General features: G+C 37.6%; 1 protein-coding gene across 9 annotated transcripts in view; it reads right to left on the reverse strand.

The window, feature by feature from the left end:
• sm (smooth) overlaps nt 1-18,510 on the reverse strand; it is a 783,427-nt gene extending 764,917 nt beyond the window's left edge. For 3 of the 9 annotated variants that reach the window (XM_067097812.1, XM_067097809.1, XM_067097815.1), the window contains exon 1: nt 18,359-18,501. In XM_067097812.1, the coding sequence (XP_066953913.1) occupies nt 18,359-18,478 (120 nt within the window). In that variant the 5' untranslated portion in view covers nt 18,479-18,501. Of the gene's footprint in view, nt 1-18,358 lie in introns of all 9 variants that reach the window. The other 6 variants (XM_067097830.1, XM_067097828.1, XM_067097826.1 and 3 more) reach the window with 4 other exon arrangements.
• Between the last annotated feature and the right edge of the window lie 1,076 nt (nt 18,511-19,586).

Below are 19,586 nucleotides of genomic sequence, written 5' to 3' on the forward strand. Positions count from 1 at the left end.
TACATGAGGGACGTCCTCACGCATGCGCACACGAGGCTGTCCTCACACATGCGCACATGAAGGACATCTTCACGCATGCGTACACGAGGGACGTCATCACACATGCGCACACGAGGGTGGTCCTCACGCATGCGCACACGAGGGAAGTCCTCAAACACGAGCACGCACGTAACCTGAGGTCGGTTCGTCAAAAGACCCCGGGTTTCATATGGATTCGACCACGATTTAGGGATGTGAAAACAGAACAGAATAAAATACGCAACTTAGTCTAAAGGCCAAGCGCTGGGACCTACGAGGTAATTCAGCGCTGAAAGGAAAATTGAGAGTAAAAGTTCACAAAAAATCTCGCAGTCGCACTATGAAACAATTGTTAGAAGCGGGTGGAAAGTGAGATGGAAGAAAGAGTAAGAATGGAGGTACAATAAAAGGAATGAAAGGGGGTTGCAGCTAGGGGCCGAGGGGACGCTGCAAAGAACCTCGAGCAATGCCTACAGTGCACCGCGTGACGTTCACTGACGGCACTATCCCCCAACCGAGGGGGATGTGAAAATTCGGTAGTAAAAAAAAAAAAAAAAAAAAAAAAAAAAAAAAAAAAAAAACTGTACCAAGTCTGTTCACAAAAAATACCTGTAAAGTTCCTATACAACAGGTAACAAGAAAGCTCCGATATCCCTTGTGTCTACTAAGCCTTCCTTAAGGAGTCCCGACTCCCTCCCAGGCACAGTAAATCCTAATATGTTTCCAAAAACGCTCAAACAAGATGAATCCTACATATCCCATCCCCGTGGGAAAGCAGATACTTCGACTTATTCCTAGCTTCCTAATTAGAAGAGGAATGGAATGAAATGGAATGGACAAAGCCAAGCCCTGAGACCTATGAGATCATTCAGCGTCGATACACTTCTAGGAGACGATGGAAAGTAAGATGGAATAAAGAGAAGGTGAACGGAGGTACAGTAAAGGGAATGAGATCTAATTTGGTGAATACTCGTGCATTTAAATGGCTACCACGAAAGGAAACTGTTTCAACTACTTTTATTACTGTAATAATACTTCTGCTGCTGCTACTTTTGAACTACTGCTACTATTGGTGCTACTCCTGGATGACCATACTACTTTTACTATTAATGCAGCCGCCTCTGTTAACCTACAAAAATCAGGCTGCTAATTCTGAAGTACTAACACTATTACTACTTTAGCAGCTTATGATAAACTAGTATTACTGAAAAAAAGTTTATGTAGAAGAAAACAAAAGATAAAAATCCTTCCTTCTACATATGGTAATATGAAAAAAATTATTATGCGATACAGGTCAGTGTCTCCTAATGTTAAAATTAACAAAATGATTGTGATGCAGGGAATGTTTCCTAACGCTAAAATTACAAAAATGACTGCGATATAGGGCAATGTCTCCTAATGTTAAAATTAACAAAATGATTGTGATGCAGAGCAATGTCTTCTAATGTTAAATTTAACAAAATAATTGTGATACAGTGCAGTCTCCTAATGTTAAAATTAATAAAATGATTGTGATACGGGGCACTGTCTTCTAATGTTAAAATTAACATAATGATTGTGATACAGCGTAAGGTGTCCCAATGTTAAAATTAACAAATTATTTGTGATGCAGTGCAATGTCTACTAATGTTAAAATTACCAAAATGACTGCGGTATAGGGCAATGTCCCCTAACGTCAAATTAACAAATGATTGGATACAGCGCAAAGTCTCCTAATCTTAAATTAAAAAAAATCATTATGTGAGACAGGGCAATGTCTCCTAATGTTAAAATTAACAACATGATTGTGATACAGGGCAATGTCTCCTGCTAAAATTAACAAAATCACTGCGATACAGGGTACTGTCTCCTAATGTTAAAATTAACAAAGTGACTGTGATACAGGAATTATTATTTTTGTTGATTTTAACATTGGCAGGTGTTGCCGGAGTGTTCAATGTTTTGTTTATGTTCACGTTAGGAGACGTCGGTCGTTCGTTCAGTACTTTTGTTAATTTTAACTTTAGGGGACATTGCCCTCCTAATGTTCAAATTAACAAAATCATTATGTGATAGAGGGGCAATGTCCCCTAATACTAAAATTAACAAAATCATTATGTGATAGAGGGGCAACGTCCCCTAATGTTAAAATGAACAAACATGCTGAACGACCGACCGATGCCTCCTAACGTGAAAATTAACAAAAACATTGAACACTCCGACAACACCTGCCAATGTTAAAATCAACAAAAATAATAAGTAAACAAACAACAATATCCCTCACTATTAAAGGCACATACCTGACAAACACAAGCCGGTTCGGTTACCCTGAACGAACACACATACACACACACACACACCTTTGCTATTAATATCGAAAAGACTAGGTTGCAAAAAGAAAAAAAAAAAGGAACACATCTAAACACTCTGACATTTACATAAGGTAACGGATGAGGGGAGAGGAAGCTCCCCTTTAGCCAGGCTCTTTCATTTCAAGCCATTTTAAAATGTTACACAAGGCAGCGGTGTTTGTGACAGTGTTTGCGCCGGGTCGAACAACACGGTATGTGCGTGAAAGCTTAAATTTAGACGGGACAGGGTTTTTTGCCTGCTTCACGCCTGGCAAAATGGTAATTTTGTCTGCTTCATAGTAAACAAACAGTATTTTCGCCCACTTGTCTACTTCTTGTCTGGAAAAACAGTATTTTTCACCACTTCTTGTATAAAGAAAACAAGACTTTTGCCTGCTTCACGTCCGGCAAAATAATGATTTTTTTTTTTTTTTGTTAGCTTTACTCCAGGCAAACCAGAAATTTTTTTTGTTTCACGCTTGGCAAAACGGTATTTTTGTCAGCTTATCTGGTACAAAAAGTATTTTTATCCACTCCTAGTCTGAAAAAACTGTATTTTTACTTGCTTCACTACAGGCAAAACTGTTTTTCTCTGCTACATGCCAGACAAAACTGTATTTTTGTCTGTTCGTGCCAGGCAAAAGAGTGCTTTTTTCTGCTCCATGAGACAAAACTGTTTTTGTCTATTTCATGCCATGCAAAACTGTATTTTTGTCTGTTCGTGCCAGGCAAAAGAGTTGTTTTTACTGCTTCATAAGAGGCAAAACAGTGTTTTTCGCTGTTTCATGCCATGCAAAACTGTATTTTTGTCTGTTCGTGCCAGGTAAAAGAGTGTTTTTTCTGCTTCATAAGAGGCAAAACAGTATTTTTGTTAGCCTCTTGTCTGGCAAAGCAGTATTTGTGTAAGCTTGCACTTGACGATAGTTTGCGAAAGGAAAAACTCAATTTGGATTTAAACAGTTTTCCGCGAAAGCCAATGGTTAGATAACACAGCAATTGTGTAAGGATGAGATTAAGCAAATCAGCAAAGGTTAACCAGGCAATAATTGTGGAAGCTTAATGTCAGACAGAACAGAAGTTGTGTAACGTTAAGGTCAGGCAAAACAGTATTTGTCGAAGTTTAATCTAGACCAAGAAAGTATTTATGAAAGATTAAGACTGAAAAAAAATGGACTGTACATACATAAGAGTAGACAGAAACAGTGTGAGTGAGGTAAGAGTAAGATACGGAGGTCTACAGCTTACTCTTTTATTTACATGTTGTTGTTGTTTTTTATTTAACTGCCTTTATGCCAGCACGGGCTCTTGCTCATAGAGCAGCCCGTAATGTTGTTTTAGATTTAGCTGGCCTTGTGCCAGCACGGGCTCTTGCCCACAGAGCAGCCCGTAAAAACTTCCACACAGGTCGATAGCTCGTGCAAGCCACAAAGTAGCCCCGACCTCTTGACAGATCGAGGAAGGGGTTAAATCCAAGCATCTGTGTTCCGCCACAGACATAAATTTACATATGGATGGATACAAGACACCGGACTGACAGTTATACATACATTACTGGAAAGCTGGCGTAACAATATGCAGAATGATAATAATACATGAAAGGTGACAACAGCGGTGACTGAGATATTTGCATAAAAGACGTGCAAGGGAATTTATGTTTCTCTCGACCGCGTAGTTTTTTCTCCCACGTTACTCATGGCGGGAGAAAGCAGATTTTGATCGTAGGCCTGCCACCACGTGGGCCTGCAACAGTATTAGATGGAGCTCAAGATTATGCTCCCAGTATTTGAGTAAGTTTAGAATTATAAAGTTTTATAAACATGACAATTTAACAAAATGGTATCTGCGTTAATGCTAGACCCAACGTTTTTCGCAAAAGCTTCATATTAGGCATAACAGTATTTGTATGTGCTTAAGGTGAGAAAACAATATTTGTGCCTACTTAAGGTTAGATTCAAAGCATTTGTAACTCAGGATTACAGAAAACCAAGTATGAATGATTTAGTCTGAATAAAACTGTTTATGTAAGTTTAAAGTTGGACATAACACCTTCTGTGAAAGTATGAGGCTGGACGAAAAAATAATTTTCTAGCGTAAGGTTAGATATAAAATATTTCTTCAGGTTAGACATAAAATATTCCTCAACTTAAGGTTAGACATAAAATATTTCTTAACTTAAGGCTAGACATAAAATACTTCTTAACTTAAGGTTAGACATAAAATATTTCTTAACTTAATGTTAGACATAAAATCCTTCTTAAGGTTAGACATAAAATATTTCTTAACTTAAGGTTATACATAAAATACTTCTTGAGGTTAGACATACAATACTTCTTAACTCAAGGTTAGACATAAAATACTTCTTAACTTAAGGTTAGACATGAAATATTTCTTAACTTAAGGTTAGAAAAAAATAATTTTAAGTTAAGATTAGAAAAAATATTTATAAGAGTTCAAGGTTGGACAAAAATATTTATCAGAGGCATAAAAAAATAAATAACAGTATCAGTGCCCATTTAATGTTTGACAAAACTATGTTCATGAAAGTTGGATAAAACTATATTTTTTTAGTACAAGATCTGACAAGAGAAAAAAATGGTTTATGTAAGTCTGGGGTCAAAACAGTATTTGTGTAGCGTATAGGGACGACAAAACTGTATTATTTAAAGTTTATGGTTACGTTAAATATCATTAATAAAATCTTAAGATTACACCAGTGGTTCTCAATCTGAGGGGGCGCGCCCTCTAGGAGGGCGTCAGCAATTTCCAAGGGGGGCGCGAGCCCTAGGAAAAGATTAAAAGTTCTCTATTTATAATCGTTATTCTCTTAACAAGAGTCGCTAAGAAGCAGTGTCAGGCATCTTACTAATTCATTCCCAAAAGAATAAAAACACCCCTCATCTTTCTCTTTTTTTCATTTTCCTTTAAATCTGGGAGGAAATTTTACTCATAGATGCAAGGGGACCGTGGAGGGAAGGCCCACTCTTAGAGGAGGCGTGACAATAAACAGGCTAAGAACCACTGGGTTACACAGAGCATTCTTTGTGAAAGTTTAGGAAAATGTTAATATATTTGTAAGCTTTTGGGTGAAATATTAATCTTTGTCTTCTTATATGAACATCTGAGTTTGGACAAAGCAGGGATTACGAAACAAAATATTTGAGTGAGCTTTAAGTTAGGCAAAACGGTATTAGCGTAACTTTAAGTTTTGGCAAAACAGTATTAGCGTTAACTTCACTTTAGGCAAAACAGTATTAGCGCAAGTTTAAGTAGAGGCAAAACCGTATTAGAATAAGCTTTGGCTTCGGCAAAAGTTTTAGCTTAAGCTTAATTATAGGCAAAACAGTATTTGCGTTAACTTCAGTTCAGACAAGACAGTATTAGCGGAAGCTTAAGTTCAAACAGTAATTGCAAACAGTTTGCTGCCCACATTCTTGGAAGCCTGAAGCTAACAGAACAAAGCACAGGCGACGCTACAGCTTAAGGTTAGGAAAACCTACTTCAGAAAGCTTCAGTTTCACATTTCACACCAACAATCTTCTCACGGCAAAGGCAAAGGTGAAAATCTTAAGAAAAACTACTCCAGAAAAACTACTCAATGAAGATTACACAGAATTGTACCTAATATTTACAATCCAAGTAAACAAACAAAAAAAATGAATAAATAAAACAAGTCTTATGCAACATCCGGGAGGTTATTTTAACGTTATAAGTGCAAGCGACTGAGATAAATGCTTTGTTATGGAAATGACGATAGTTACTATCAATACTCAGAAGATCTGAGAGAGAGAGAGAGAGAGAGAGAGAGAGAATATCTTAACTCTGTAACACAAATACAAAATATATGCATGAAGAGAGAGAGAGAGAGAGAGAGAGAGAGAGAGAGAGAGAGAGAGAGAGAGAGAGAATTAGATTTTAAACAGGTGTAGGTAACAAAATACTAAATATATGCATGGAGAGAGAGAGAGAGAGAGAGAGAAGAGAGAAGAGAGAAATTAGATTTTTTTAAACATGTGTAGGTAACAAAATACTAAATATATGCATGAAGAGAGAGAGAGAGAGAGAGAGAGAGAGAGAGAGAGAGAGAAAAAGACTAAATATAGAACAGGTGAGGTAACAAAAATACTAAATATATGCATGAAGAGAGAGAGAGAGAGAGAGAGAGAGAGAGAGAGAGAGAGAGATTATTTTAGACACCCGTACGTAAAAAAAATACAAAATCTATCCATAAAAATGTTTTAAATATTTTACACATACTGAATCCGCAAACATATTCCATAAAGCTGTGTAGAAACGAGAAAGAGAGAGAAACAGAGAGAGGAAAAAAAAAAAAAGAGAACCTGAATCCACAATCGATCTTCACAGAAGTGGAGAGACGGAAAAGGAAGAGAGAGAGAGAGAGAGAGAGAGAGAGAGAGAGAGAGAGAGAGAGAGAGAGAGAGAGAGAGAGAGAGAGAAAAGCGACAGTAATCGGCGAGTACAGAGATGAATTCAGATCCTCCGGGGAATTTGGTCGTTTTCGGAGAATCTCTCTCGAACTCGCATCGAACAATGGAAAACAGTTCATCTCGAAAGAGCCCGGGGAGAGCAATGTCCTCGCGTAAATGCACATGCAAGGATTAATAGGGCGCTTGTCACAAGTGCCCGTGTCTAGCCTAGGCCCGAGGCAAGTAAGACAAGAAGATTAAGAAGAAAAAATAGAAGAAGAAAAACAAGAGGTTTAACTCCTTTTAAAGGAGGGAAGGTGTTAGGAGCTTGGAAGCAGAGGGGAAAAGCAATTATGCACATTTATGCATCCATACATATGCATGTGAGATCACGCACTTTTAGAACAGAATGACTGTGGACTGTATGGGGAACACAGACTGGTTAAGACACCGATATGTCTATAAGTTACAAACTCAATGGTCGAAAAGTTTAAAACCTTCCCACAGAACTATGGAATTCTCTGTCTATGTCGGTGTTCCCTTAATAAGTTAAGTATACCTTAGTTTAACCAGACCACTGAGCTGATTAACAGCTCTCCTAGGGCTGGCCCGAAGGATTAGATTTATTTTACGTGGCTAAGAACAAATTGGTTGCCTAGCAACGGGACCTACAGCTTATTGTGGAATCCGAACCACATTATAACGAGAAATGAATTTCTATCACCAGAAATAAATTCCTCTAACTCTTCATTGGCCGGTCGGAGAATCGAACGCGGGCCCAGCAGAGTGCTAGCTGAGAACGATACCGACCCGTCCAATTAAGAACTCAAAATTCAACCATTTTTTCAGGGCGTGAAGCCCACTGATTCGCTTTTCTTACGGAAGCTGATTCGTGCAAACAACCCGGTCAAGGTATTCAAGAGAAAAAAAAAAAAAAAAAAAAATATATATATATATATATATATATATATATATATATATATATATATATATATATATATATATATATATATATATATATATATATATATATATATATATATATATATATATATATTTCTTTGTAGACTTTCAGAAGGTGTATGAGGAAATGACATACAGAAGGGCATTTGTAAAGAAGGCAGCTGAACGGTCAGTTTCACCTGAAGGCACCCAGAGAGGAAAGAACATAACTCTTACTCTTTTTCGGTGTTGCTTTCTGTACAGGCTGACAGAACAACGCGAGAAGACGTGGCAGCAAGTAGGAAACTTGGTCGAAGATGAACCAGCAATTTTTTGACTCAACATTTTCATATATCCAGTAAAAAAAAAAAAAAAAAAAAAAAAAAAAAAAAAAAAAAAAAAAAAAAAAACTGTCTCTTCGGCGCAATCGAGTTTTCTGTATGAGCCGCGGTCCATGAAACTTTCAGTCACGGACCGGTGGTGGCCTGTCCTATAGCGTTCCAAACGCACGATTATGGCTAACTTTAACCTTAACTAAAATAAAAACTATTGAAGCTAGAGGGCTGCAATTTGGTATTTTTGATGATTGGAGGGTGGATGATCAACATACAAATTTGCAGCCCTCTAGCCTCAGTAGTTTTTAAGATCCAAGAGCGGACAAAAAAAAGTGCGGACTGACAGACAAAGCCATCTCAACAGTTTTCTTTTACAGAAATCTAAAAAGACGGTCCCAGAAAATGATGAATACTCTGAAGGAAAGAATTTAAGAAAGAAAGAAAGAATGAACGCTATGGAAAAAGGCGATGAAGATATTCCAGAACAGGATCAAGAGGCGAGAATGGAACATCTAGGAGCTGTGCAAACCAGAGGATAAATGAAGGAAATGACGGAGAAAGGAGAACAATTACATCGTGCGTTTGGATGAGTGTGGAAGAACAGAAACGAACCAATCCAGCTTGAGAAGAGTTGGAGAGATATTCTTTATTTGATCATAGGAATGGGACCTTTGAGGTCATTCAGCGCTGGAAATGAAATTGAGAGTAGGTAGGTTTGAAAGGCGTAAAAGGAGGAACACCTCGCAGTTGCACTATGAAATAATTGTTAGGAGAGGGCGGATAACAAATTGGAAGAAAGATAATATGAATGGAGGTACAGTAAAAGGAATGAAAGGGGTTGCAGCTAGGGGCCGAAGGGACGCTGCAAGAACCTTTAGTAATGTCTACAGTGTATCCCGTGAGGTGCACTGACGGCATTAGCCCCCCGGTGGGTATTTGGACATATGGTCCATGGAAGGACTCCCTGAAGAAGACAATTAAATGAAGAGTGGAAAGGAAAACAGAGGAAGAAAAAAAAATGCAACGCTAAGTGAACTGAGGGAATATTCATACTAAGACAATTTTTGTTTTTTCGAATGGGAAGAACGAAGAGGGGAGTAAGAATCCACCCAGCGGCAGAGTTCTGATAACATATTTCTTAAATTTCTTTTTTTTTTCAGCCGTTAATAATTGGTTTTTAACACTGATCGTATCAAGTTATGAATACTTGTTTTTCTTTTCTGAGGAGTTTGTTCTTATGTGTCTTCACTTTTCCATTTTAACAGATGTGAAACAGCGTCACTTTTACGAATCAAAAGTGTAAATCTGAGAGAGAAGAGAGAGAGAGAGAGAGAGAGAGAGAGAGAGAGAGAGAATTTTCTCCATGAAGATTATGCATTACTCAATGGTTGCTGCTAGCCGAAGTTGACCTTGAGCTGTTAATTCCTAAAACTAGTCAGAAAAAATAAAATAAAATACGAATAACTAAAAAAATTAAATCCTGTACCCTCCAAAGGCCATCCAAAAACATACCCAAATTCAAAATCAGTGAATGAACACAAGCTTATTTATTTGAGAATAATGGGCAAAAAAAAGAGGAAAAAAAAAAAAAAAACGAGCGATACCTACGATTATTAAACTGAAATCAGATTGCAATAGGGTCGTATCAGCCGCCTCGTCGCGCGGAGAGAAATTCCGACGGGGGACCGCCGAAATTTCGGCTCTGCATTCTGCTACAAATAGCAAAAGCTAAATTCCGTAGGCACGGCCAGGGCAGAGGCCAGGAATCTCTTCCTCTTTTATTCCATTTTTCAATCTTTTTTTTTTTTTTACTATTTTCATTTTATTCAGGAATCACTCCGAATATCTTTTTTTTTTTTTGACCGGTTGCAGTTTTTTGTAGAGCTGAAATAATAGAAATGCACGCACAATACTTTATATATATATATATATATATATATATATATATATATATATATATATATATATATATACAGTATATTATATATTATTATATATATATATATATATATATATATATATATATATATATATATAGAATTCAGAATTCGACTCAAAGCAAGCTAGAACTCTTCTGGCAAATTCCACTCAATTCTACTTCGCCTCTGCTGACATGACTTACGTAATGAATTATGTATCTGGTAATTAGTAGACTGCGCTTGGTCGCTCTACGATGGAAAAGTTTACTGGGTCAGTAATCTCCTCCCAAAATTATTGATGAGGACCAGATGGACAGCACACATTGGTATGTATGTATGTATGTATATATATATATAATATATATATATAATATATATATATATACATGCATATATATATATATATAATATATATATATTTCTTTCTCTCTCTCTTTGCAATAAGGCAATCACAGCATCATGCAAACACTTTGGTCCCAAATAAATACTATCAATCAGGAACGTTCTCAACGCACACTGGGCGTTTTAAAACGTCGGCCTCGCTGAAGCTACAAATAAAACGTCTTTGAACGAGAGAGAAAAAACCACCTTCCTTTCCATTCAAAATACAGAACAAATAAAATATGAGCAGAAGTTTCTTCGGCGCAATCGAGTATTCTGTACAGTATATAATCAAGGCCACCGAAAATAGTTCTATCTTTCGGTGGTCTCGGTATAATGATGCATGAGCCGCGGCCAATGAAACTTTAACAACGGCCCGGTGGTGGCCTATCCTATATCGTTGCCAGACCCACAAGTATGGTTAACTTTAACCCTTAAATAAAGTAAAAAAAAACTACTGAGGCTAGAGGGCTGCAATTTGGTATGTTTGATGATTGCAGGGTGGATGATCAACATACCAATTTGCAGCCCTCTAGCCTCAGGAGTTTTTAAGACCTGAGGGCGGACAGAAAAAGTGCGGACGGACAGACAAACCCATCTCAATAGCTTTCTTTTTCAGAAAACTAAAAACCCAATTGCTCTGAAACAACGGCCTTCTATGAAGAGATTCCTTAATGATAAGCCACTGAAGGAAATCATAACAATAATGAAATCCAGCCTGAAGTTGGATAACCTCCAAAAGAGGAAAATTCATATGTTGGAAAAATGACTGGATTTGATTCCGGGAGAGAGAGAGAGAGAGAGAGAGAGAGAGAGAGAGAGAGAGAGAGAGAGAGAGAGAGAGAGAGAGAGAGAGAGAGAGGGCTTTTTGCATAGAAATCAGGAGTCATTTGCTGTAAATGATTAAAGAAATTAAAATTTTAAAAAGAAATTAGAGAGAGAGAGAGAGAGAGAGAGACTTTTACACAGAAATCAGGAGTCATTTGCTATAAGTGATTACAGGTTCCAAATTTTAAAGAAATTACGAATCATATCACTAGAGAGAGAGAGAGAGAGAGAGAGAGAGAGAGAGAGAGAGAGAGAGAGAGAGAGAGAGAGAGAGAGAGAGGCTGGTGATACAGTAACCTTTTTCCAGAGAAGTCATAAGTCGTATGATGAGGTCATAGCTTCCCTTTGCAGGGAAATCAATAACCATATTACTACAGAGAGAGAGAGAGAGAGAGAGAGAGAGAGAGAGAGAGAGAGAGAGAGAGAGAGAGAGAGGTAATACAGCACCTTTCTACAGAGAATAATGAGTCATTTGATACAAGAGAATATAGGTTCCCTTTACAAAGAAATCAAGAGAGAGAGAGAGAGAGAGAGAGAGATTTCATTCTGTGAAAGCTTCTTTTGCAAGGGTATAAACCGTTAGGTTTCTTGTGGATGTCTGAATATTTTAAGTAACAATGATAATAATAATCACTATTTTTTTACAGTCACAATACCCTTAGGATTAAATACTGAAAATTACGAACTGTGCCTTTAATCTAGTCACCAGAATCATCGAGAAAGAGATTACGGCCTGGGACTGTGATGGCAAACAGATTTCAGGATCATAAAAGTGGACAGTTCAACCGACATTTAAAATGACCTTAAAAAAAAAAAAAAAAAAAAAAAAATTACTTTACCGGTAACGTTAGTTTCCCATTCAAAAGTGTTACTACTTTTAAAAAGGGGTGACCTTACCATGCTTCAAGAATGTACAATTTTAGGTCGCAGGGCAAGCACTGGGACCCATGAGGTCATTCAGCAAGGAAAGGAAAATTTAGAGTAAAAGGTTACAATGGTGTACCAGGAGGAAAACCTCACAGTTGCACTATGAAACAATTGCTAGAAGGGGGTGGTTAGCAAGACGGAAGAAAGAGAATATGAATGGAGGTAGAGTAAAAGGAGTGAAAGTGGTTGCAGCTAGGGACCGAAGGGACGCTGCAATGAACCTCAAGTAATGTCTACAGTGCACCGCGTGAGGTGCACTGACGACACTACACCTCTACGGGATTACCATACTTAAAAAAAAAAAAAAAAAAAAAAAAAAAAAAAAAAAAAGGGGGGGATGACTTTCAAATTCAAAATAACTTAGAATGAAGATTTCTTTTAAGCAATGCGATTTTTTGTACAACAAACGGTATTTAAACTTAAAGGTCAGTTTTAAGAGAGTGAAGGCCCTTTAAAAGGTAACTTTGAAGATGAGAAGACCTCTTAGGAGGTGGTGCTTTAATAAAAAGGCGACGCAAAGAGGATGGTGTCTAAAATTGGGTGAACTTTAAAGACGGAAGTGTCTAAAAAATGTAACGGCGTCTAAAAAAATGGTTGTTTGAAAATTGGCCAACCTTTAAAATATCACTTTTAAAGGGGGAATATATAAATATATGTGTATATATACATATACACATACATACTTGCACACATATATATATATATATATATATATATATATATATATATATATATATATATATATATATATATATATATATAGGTATTTGTGTATATGTATGTTACCACCAACCTATTTCCCCTCAAGATTATACTGGCGGTGTTGGTGTCCAGAAAAAACAAGGCTGCGTTCAGTACCACAGTTACAACTTAAATGCTTAACCGTGTATGAAACCTCACAAAAGAAAACTTCCTCATCATCAGCCTCTTCATCCCCTTTCACTGATAACTCATCAGCAGCTCGCTGAACCCCCTACACACATACTGCACCTTTCACCTTTATCTCATAAACCTCTTGCCTACTGGATGCTGTCTTCTGTTTAATACCCATTTCACATTCATCTATCCAGTCCCTCTGAGGTCTTCTCCTCCATCCTCTTAAAACTTCCATTCTTTTCTCATGACCAAACCATCTCAAAACAATGATCCACCCTTTCTCTTGAAACTGACCATTTTTAAAGACATTTCTTACCTTGTCAGTTCTTCATACATCACATACACTGTGTAATCAATACATCTCTATAGTATCCACGTTTTTCCTTTTATTCTTCAACATCCACACTTCACTTCCACAGCGGGGAGCTGGCTCAACAAACCCATCCTACATTTTGACCTTGGCTACCACATGTACTCTTAGTTCCCGCCCAATCTTTTGACATATCTGGACATATCTGGTACATATATATATATATATATATATATATATATATATATATACATACACATATATATATATATATATATATGTGTGTGTGTGTGTGTGTAAACTCCGTTACGTACGTCAGAGAGAGAGAGAGAGAGAGAGAGAGAGAGAGAGAGAGAGAGAGAGAGAGAGAGAGAGAGAGAGACGTTACATTTCAAGACTGGAATCAAACTACAGCAGCAATGCACTGACACGAGAAATACAGTTGAATGGTTTCCCATAGCAACTAAATTTACCGTATGCAATGGCGTCTCGGAATACATTTCTGGAATTGCCACTTCGAGGGCTATTCCTGGGAACCATTCCGTGTTCATACTAGGAATCTAAAATTCTCGGGCCACTCTTGATCGCCCATCTGTTGTAGCCTACATCAAACAAACGCCGACAGCTCGGCCTTGTTTCAACAAACGTCGTCATCTAAATACATTTTTTTTTTTTTTACATGAACTTTCGGACAAATAAATAATTTAGTGCAACGATTTTCGACAAGCACTTTAAGACAATAAATAATTTAGCACAAACACTTTTTGACGAGCACTTTAAGACAAACAAATAATTTAGTACAAACGTTATCTTACAAATAAAAACATTTTCCACAAGCGCTATCATACCATATACTTACTTTCATTTCAAGTAAATATGTTATTCACAAGCACTCTAATCCATAGAAATGCATTTTTTTCACAAGCACTGCCATCGAAATAAATACATCAGCCACAAGCCATGTTAGCTGCAGACACTATTCGACGTAAAGTGACTGTAATTTATCTAGCGTCACACGTACCAGGGTCACTGACGTCAATACCTTTTCCCGTAAGAGTAAACTCTAGATGGCCAATATGAGGAAAATAACCAAGCTTTCTGCTATGAGAACCCTTACTCCAGCTGTCTAAACAAAGGGAGTTTATTGTCCTGTTGAATTTAAATGAAATATGATATGATATATGATATGTGATATATATATATATATATATATATATATATATATATATATATATATATATATATGTATGTATGTATGTATGTATAAACAGACATGTTTTTAATACAACTGATGTAGAGACAGACATGAGAGAGAATAGAAGAGAGAGAGAGAGAGAGAGAGAGAGAGAGAGAGAGAGAGAGAGAATGCACAGCCATGAAAGGGTAACCGAAAGAGGGGGAAAGACTCGACCAAAAAGCAATAATAAAAAAAGAGAAAACGCACGGTAGGGAAGGCGTGAGGCGAGAGTTAGGGCAGGAGAATATAGTGGAAGCGTCTGGCGGGAAACTGCAAGCCAAGTAGAAAAATCAGGAAGGGGGCCAGCGAGAAGGAACAGGCAACGGCAATGGAACGGGAGTGCAGCAAGAGAACTGGGAAGCGCTTGATGGAACTGGGAAACAAGAGCAGAAAGACGCAAGTGCCGATGAGCGTTCATTGGAACGGAGAGAATGGGATAGGTAGGACGTAACAGAACCAGGGTTCGTGTGACAAAACGTTAAAGCAAGAAAGCAGGGAACACTGATGGAACGGCTGAGTGATGAGAGGACCGGATTATGTTGATAGAACAGGAGAATGGGAACATAGAACTGGGAAATGTTGAGGGAACAGGAGAATGGGAACTCGTCGCCCGAGTGTTGATGGAGCTGGGTACTCTAACACGGTCTAGAGTCTAGACCATGGTCTAGACCAGTGGTCTTCAAACTTTTTAAAACCATGGCCCACTTTAGGCATTTCCAAATATTCATGGCCTACTGCCCTTGAGATTTAGCATATAAATTATGTTCATAATAAAACATACAATACCAGGTACTTAAGGAACTTTATTACATTTTCTTAACATGTTCAAACAGAATTTTCATAAATGCATTATATGGTAAATGTATCTAAGAAATTTTCATGAAAGTTAAATATAATAATCTAGAAATCAATGACTGAACTTTGATTATTGTAAATAAAATTCATGTACCGAACCTTACGGCTTGAAACATGGCCAAAAGATAAACATAAAACGCAGCTTCTCTGCTGTTCACGGTAATCACTAACTCACGTAAGGCAGCTAATGAGATGGACGTACTTGTTCCATATCTACAAGCTTATCAAATTGGGGAGAATTGTGGACAACACATCGCATTCATCCTCCACCTCTATGAGGGTTTCTTGCTTTTGTTTTGATTTGAAGTAAGGTAAAAAGCCTGATTCATATAAGTGGAGGAGAAAGGTAGAAGTGTTTTTAGTGCACGCTTACCAATTCTTACCAATTCAACAACTTCACAAAATTCTCAAGCATTGCAAAATTACCGGCATTAATTTTCCTAACCCAGTTCTGGATCCTAGGAATGAACCAACAAAATGAATTACAGTTTTGCCTTCACGTTGACGTTTCAGATTTTTATTTCTTTTGTTTTAATTTTATTCTTTTACTTTTTATATCGTTAATTTATTTTTTATTATAATCTAGTTAAATGTCCGTGGCCCACCTGAAAACCAGGCCATGGCTCACCAGTGAGCCATGGCCCACAGTTTGAAGATCACTGGTCTAGACCGTGGTATCAGTAAGAGAAACTAAAAGCATCGACAGAATTGTATTACAATAAAATTGGGAACATTAACGGAACAACAAGTGGTATCAATGAAAAAATGGTATTTCAAAAAATACAAGGAATAGCTTAGGGAATGATGGAACAAGAAACCCACTGACAGAGCGGTGCAGCGGCGAGACAGATAGGGAACGTTGTTGGTACATGGGAGCAAGGTCTAGAGAGTATACTCTCTAGACCTTGCATGGGAGCAAGTACACCAAGCAGCACTGACGGAACAATTGCACTAAGAGAGATTTAATGCAATGGGTATGCTAAGGAGCATTGATAAAAGAGCAGACTGACAAAATACCATTAAAAGTGGAACTGTGCAACATGAGAAAACATGGAACTACTTATGGAAAGACGGGAGAAATATAACTCGCTGGTGGAATGGTTGAACAGGGAAAGAACCAGAAAGCGCTGATGGAACAGCAGAGCAATTGCGAGAGCCGGAGAACACTGATGTAACGAGGAATGGACACAACCTGGTAACATTGATGGATTACAGAAAAGGTAATGTCAAGTTACAATATGGAAACTTAGACGACTAAGAAAACCACTGATGATGAAAAAACGAAAAGGCGAACGACGCAAACGGAAAACGAAGGAGGGAGAGGAACAACGAGTGAATGGCAAATGGGAGGTTAGAGGAAAAAACGGAAGCGGAAGAATAGAAGACGCTGTAACATGAGGTAGGGTGCCTGGGACGTAGCAACGGGGAACAAGAGAACATCAAAGTAAAAGGACGACAAAACGAACATTAAAGTAATTAAACGCAGGACATACACGAAAACAAATGAAAAATTAAGTCATACAACCAAGGAAAACAGGATGTAAGAATGACGCGTGGGAGATAATCAGGGGGAGAGGAAGATATTAGCCAAGTCAAGAGGTCTGTATCATGAGGTGAAATAGTAATAATTGCTGGGAGAATGTACAGGATATAAAGAACAGACATTTTTTTCTACATTTTTTCTTTTCACATCTTATTCCTTGGAGTTAATTGGCACGCATTTCTTAATTACCACTTGTCAAAGCACTGAATATAAACACGGTAGCAAATTGTTGCATCTAATTGTTGTTGCATACACAAGATATATACATTTATATATATATATATATATATATATATATATATATATATATATATATATAGATATAGATTGATTATATATGGGAGGTGGCTTCAGAGGAATGTTACCTCCTGGCTATCAGCAAATCCTTTTTAAGATGGGAACCCTTGCTTCATGCCCTTTCCTATCCTGGTTACAATCAACCACAGTCGATTAACCAACAGGTACTTATTAACTGTTTAGGTGAACGGGGTCGCAATGATTTTCAGGAAAAGGCTCACGTATCTTTCTTCTTACGGAATTAAATATACCTACAATTAATATGTTTTAAAATGGCTGCTTAAAGCTTTGTCGACCATCCAAATTTCGTAAAAAAAAAAAAAAAAAAAAAACTGAGACACGTTTCATGTGTCCCAATCAAAGTCCAGACAACAGTGCAAGTTCTGATCCCATAATCTGAGCCTAATCTGAGCTTGAACACCCTTAATTTGTCAAACATTTTTTGGCGTGCGTACCCTTAACCCAACTGCATTCCATTTCCTTTCCAAGACTGGCTAAAATAATGAGTTCTGCTTGTGCTTATATTCCAGCTTTTCTTATCTTTTGTTTTCATTTATGATAATGATGGTACAGTGTATCAAAGGTTTCTGCATCAAAATAAGTGAAATATTTTTGGGGCTGGCTTTCTCAAAAACAACCTTGGTAAGGTGCGTCCGGCATTGTTACCAAAATTTCGAAGGATCTATATATAGAAGCTAGGTTTTGCAAAAAAAAAGTCCAATTATCTAATCTCTTTTATGTATGATTTTTGGGAACGACACCAACCTTTTCAATAAACGAACAAATACCTGCTGTTGATTACTGGTTCTGCAGCTTCACCGAATTTTAAACTTGGCCTAGCCGATGAAACTGAGTAACCCCACCAACCAAAGTTAGGCCACACAATAAACCCACTAACCTTCCAAAAACGGGGTTTAGGTAGGACCCACCTATACGTTTGGCTAGCGTTCGTTATTTCTTTTTAACAATGGTAGAACATAAGCGAAAACAAACCGCTATCCTGTTAGTGCAAGTAAACTGATCGGTCACGTGACTGAAAACTACTTCACTTCCGCCATTGCATGTAGGCTAGCCCATTGGCAGAGCAACAACAAGTGTCATTCATCTTTTAAAATTGAACGTAACAGTCCACTCACCTGAACACCATAATGCTTGCAATGTCTCTTCCACATCGTAGAGGAGTTACTGTGGTCACAGCTTACTTGAAAATAGTAGGATAACACACCGTCACCTGCTGCAATGGATACTTCCGCCATTTACGTTTCGACGGTTACGCTCAGTCAAATGCGCACAGCTGAAGTCATTTGACTGAGTACTTACAAACGAATATATATTCAGTATATATGCTTTTCCAAATGGGAATCTTTTTTCTGTATTATTTTAAAAGGGAAAAAAAGTAGTGGCAGGAAATTATAAGATCTTTGTATAAAGAAATAAAGCTACCGTTTCCGGAAACACCCCAGCATATATGTAATTCGTTCTTATGAGTTTTTTTTATTAAAACTTGCTTCAGTTATAAGCAATTTTGCCTGCACAATTAGTTCTAATAACTGGATGACAAAGAAACCATCTCGATTTATTTTAGCCGTAGTTTACCGTCTTTCTGAAGACCCATGTTGTCCCTCTGAAGGAAAAAGGAAACCGTAGTGGTTAATTCAGTAAATATCCGAACAGATTACGATACGCACTAAAATATTGCATTTTAATTTAGACATAGCAGCAACAGATGCGACCTCTCTCTCTCTCTCTCTCTCTCTCTCTAGTTTCAACCGCAACATTGCATGTTTTGACAAGGGAGCATACATCTGTTTTGAATAAAAGAAAATAATAGCTACAATATTGGCAGTTTTGACTCTTTCAGGGGAAGGTGAATGAATCAGCTTGTCTCGCCCATTTGCTATACTCTCCTGACATAAACATTGCCTCAAGTAAACATATAAACTTTTCAAAATCCCTCAGCAACGTTTAGACAACATCCAACGCATCCCGCCATAGCTTAGGAGGTAGGAGACAGAAACTGGCGGGAAAATTAATTGGTGGCCTTTTATCAATGGGATGAACGGGCTCAGCTGTAGATGGCGTTATTTGTGTATTGGTGGCTGCGAAATGGCAGAATTTCTTGGGGGTAATCGGGGCCATTCTGTCATCCGAGAATAACAAACGCACGGAAACAGTGAAATAAAAAAAATACAAGAACGCCATTGGGAATAAACCAAATAGGGTTTTTTTTCCTTTTGTTTAGATTTAGAATACCCAGTGGAAAATTTACGCAGGGCATTTCTTTCGTTACTGATTATAATTCTGTGCAGTTTCGGAAAGATTTAAAGGACTGATTAGGCCTCAAGTGGTTTCTGTAGGCGTCTC

The sequence above is a fragment of the Macrobrachium rosenbergii genome, chromosome 54 (assembly GCF_040412425.1).
Source record: "Macrobrachium rosenbergii isolate ZJJX-2024 chromosome 54, ASM4041242v1, whole genome shotgun sequence".
NCBI classification, from domain to species: Eukaryota; Metazoa; Arthropoda; class Malacostraca; order Decapoda; family Palaemonidae; genus Macrobrachium; species Macrobrachium rosenbergii.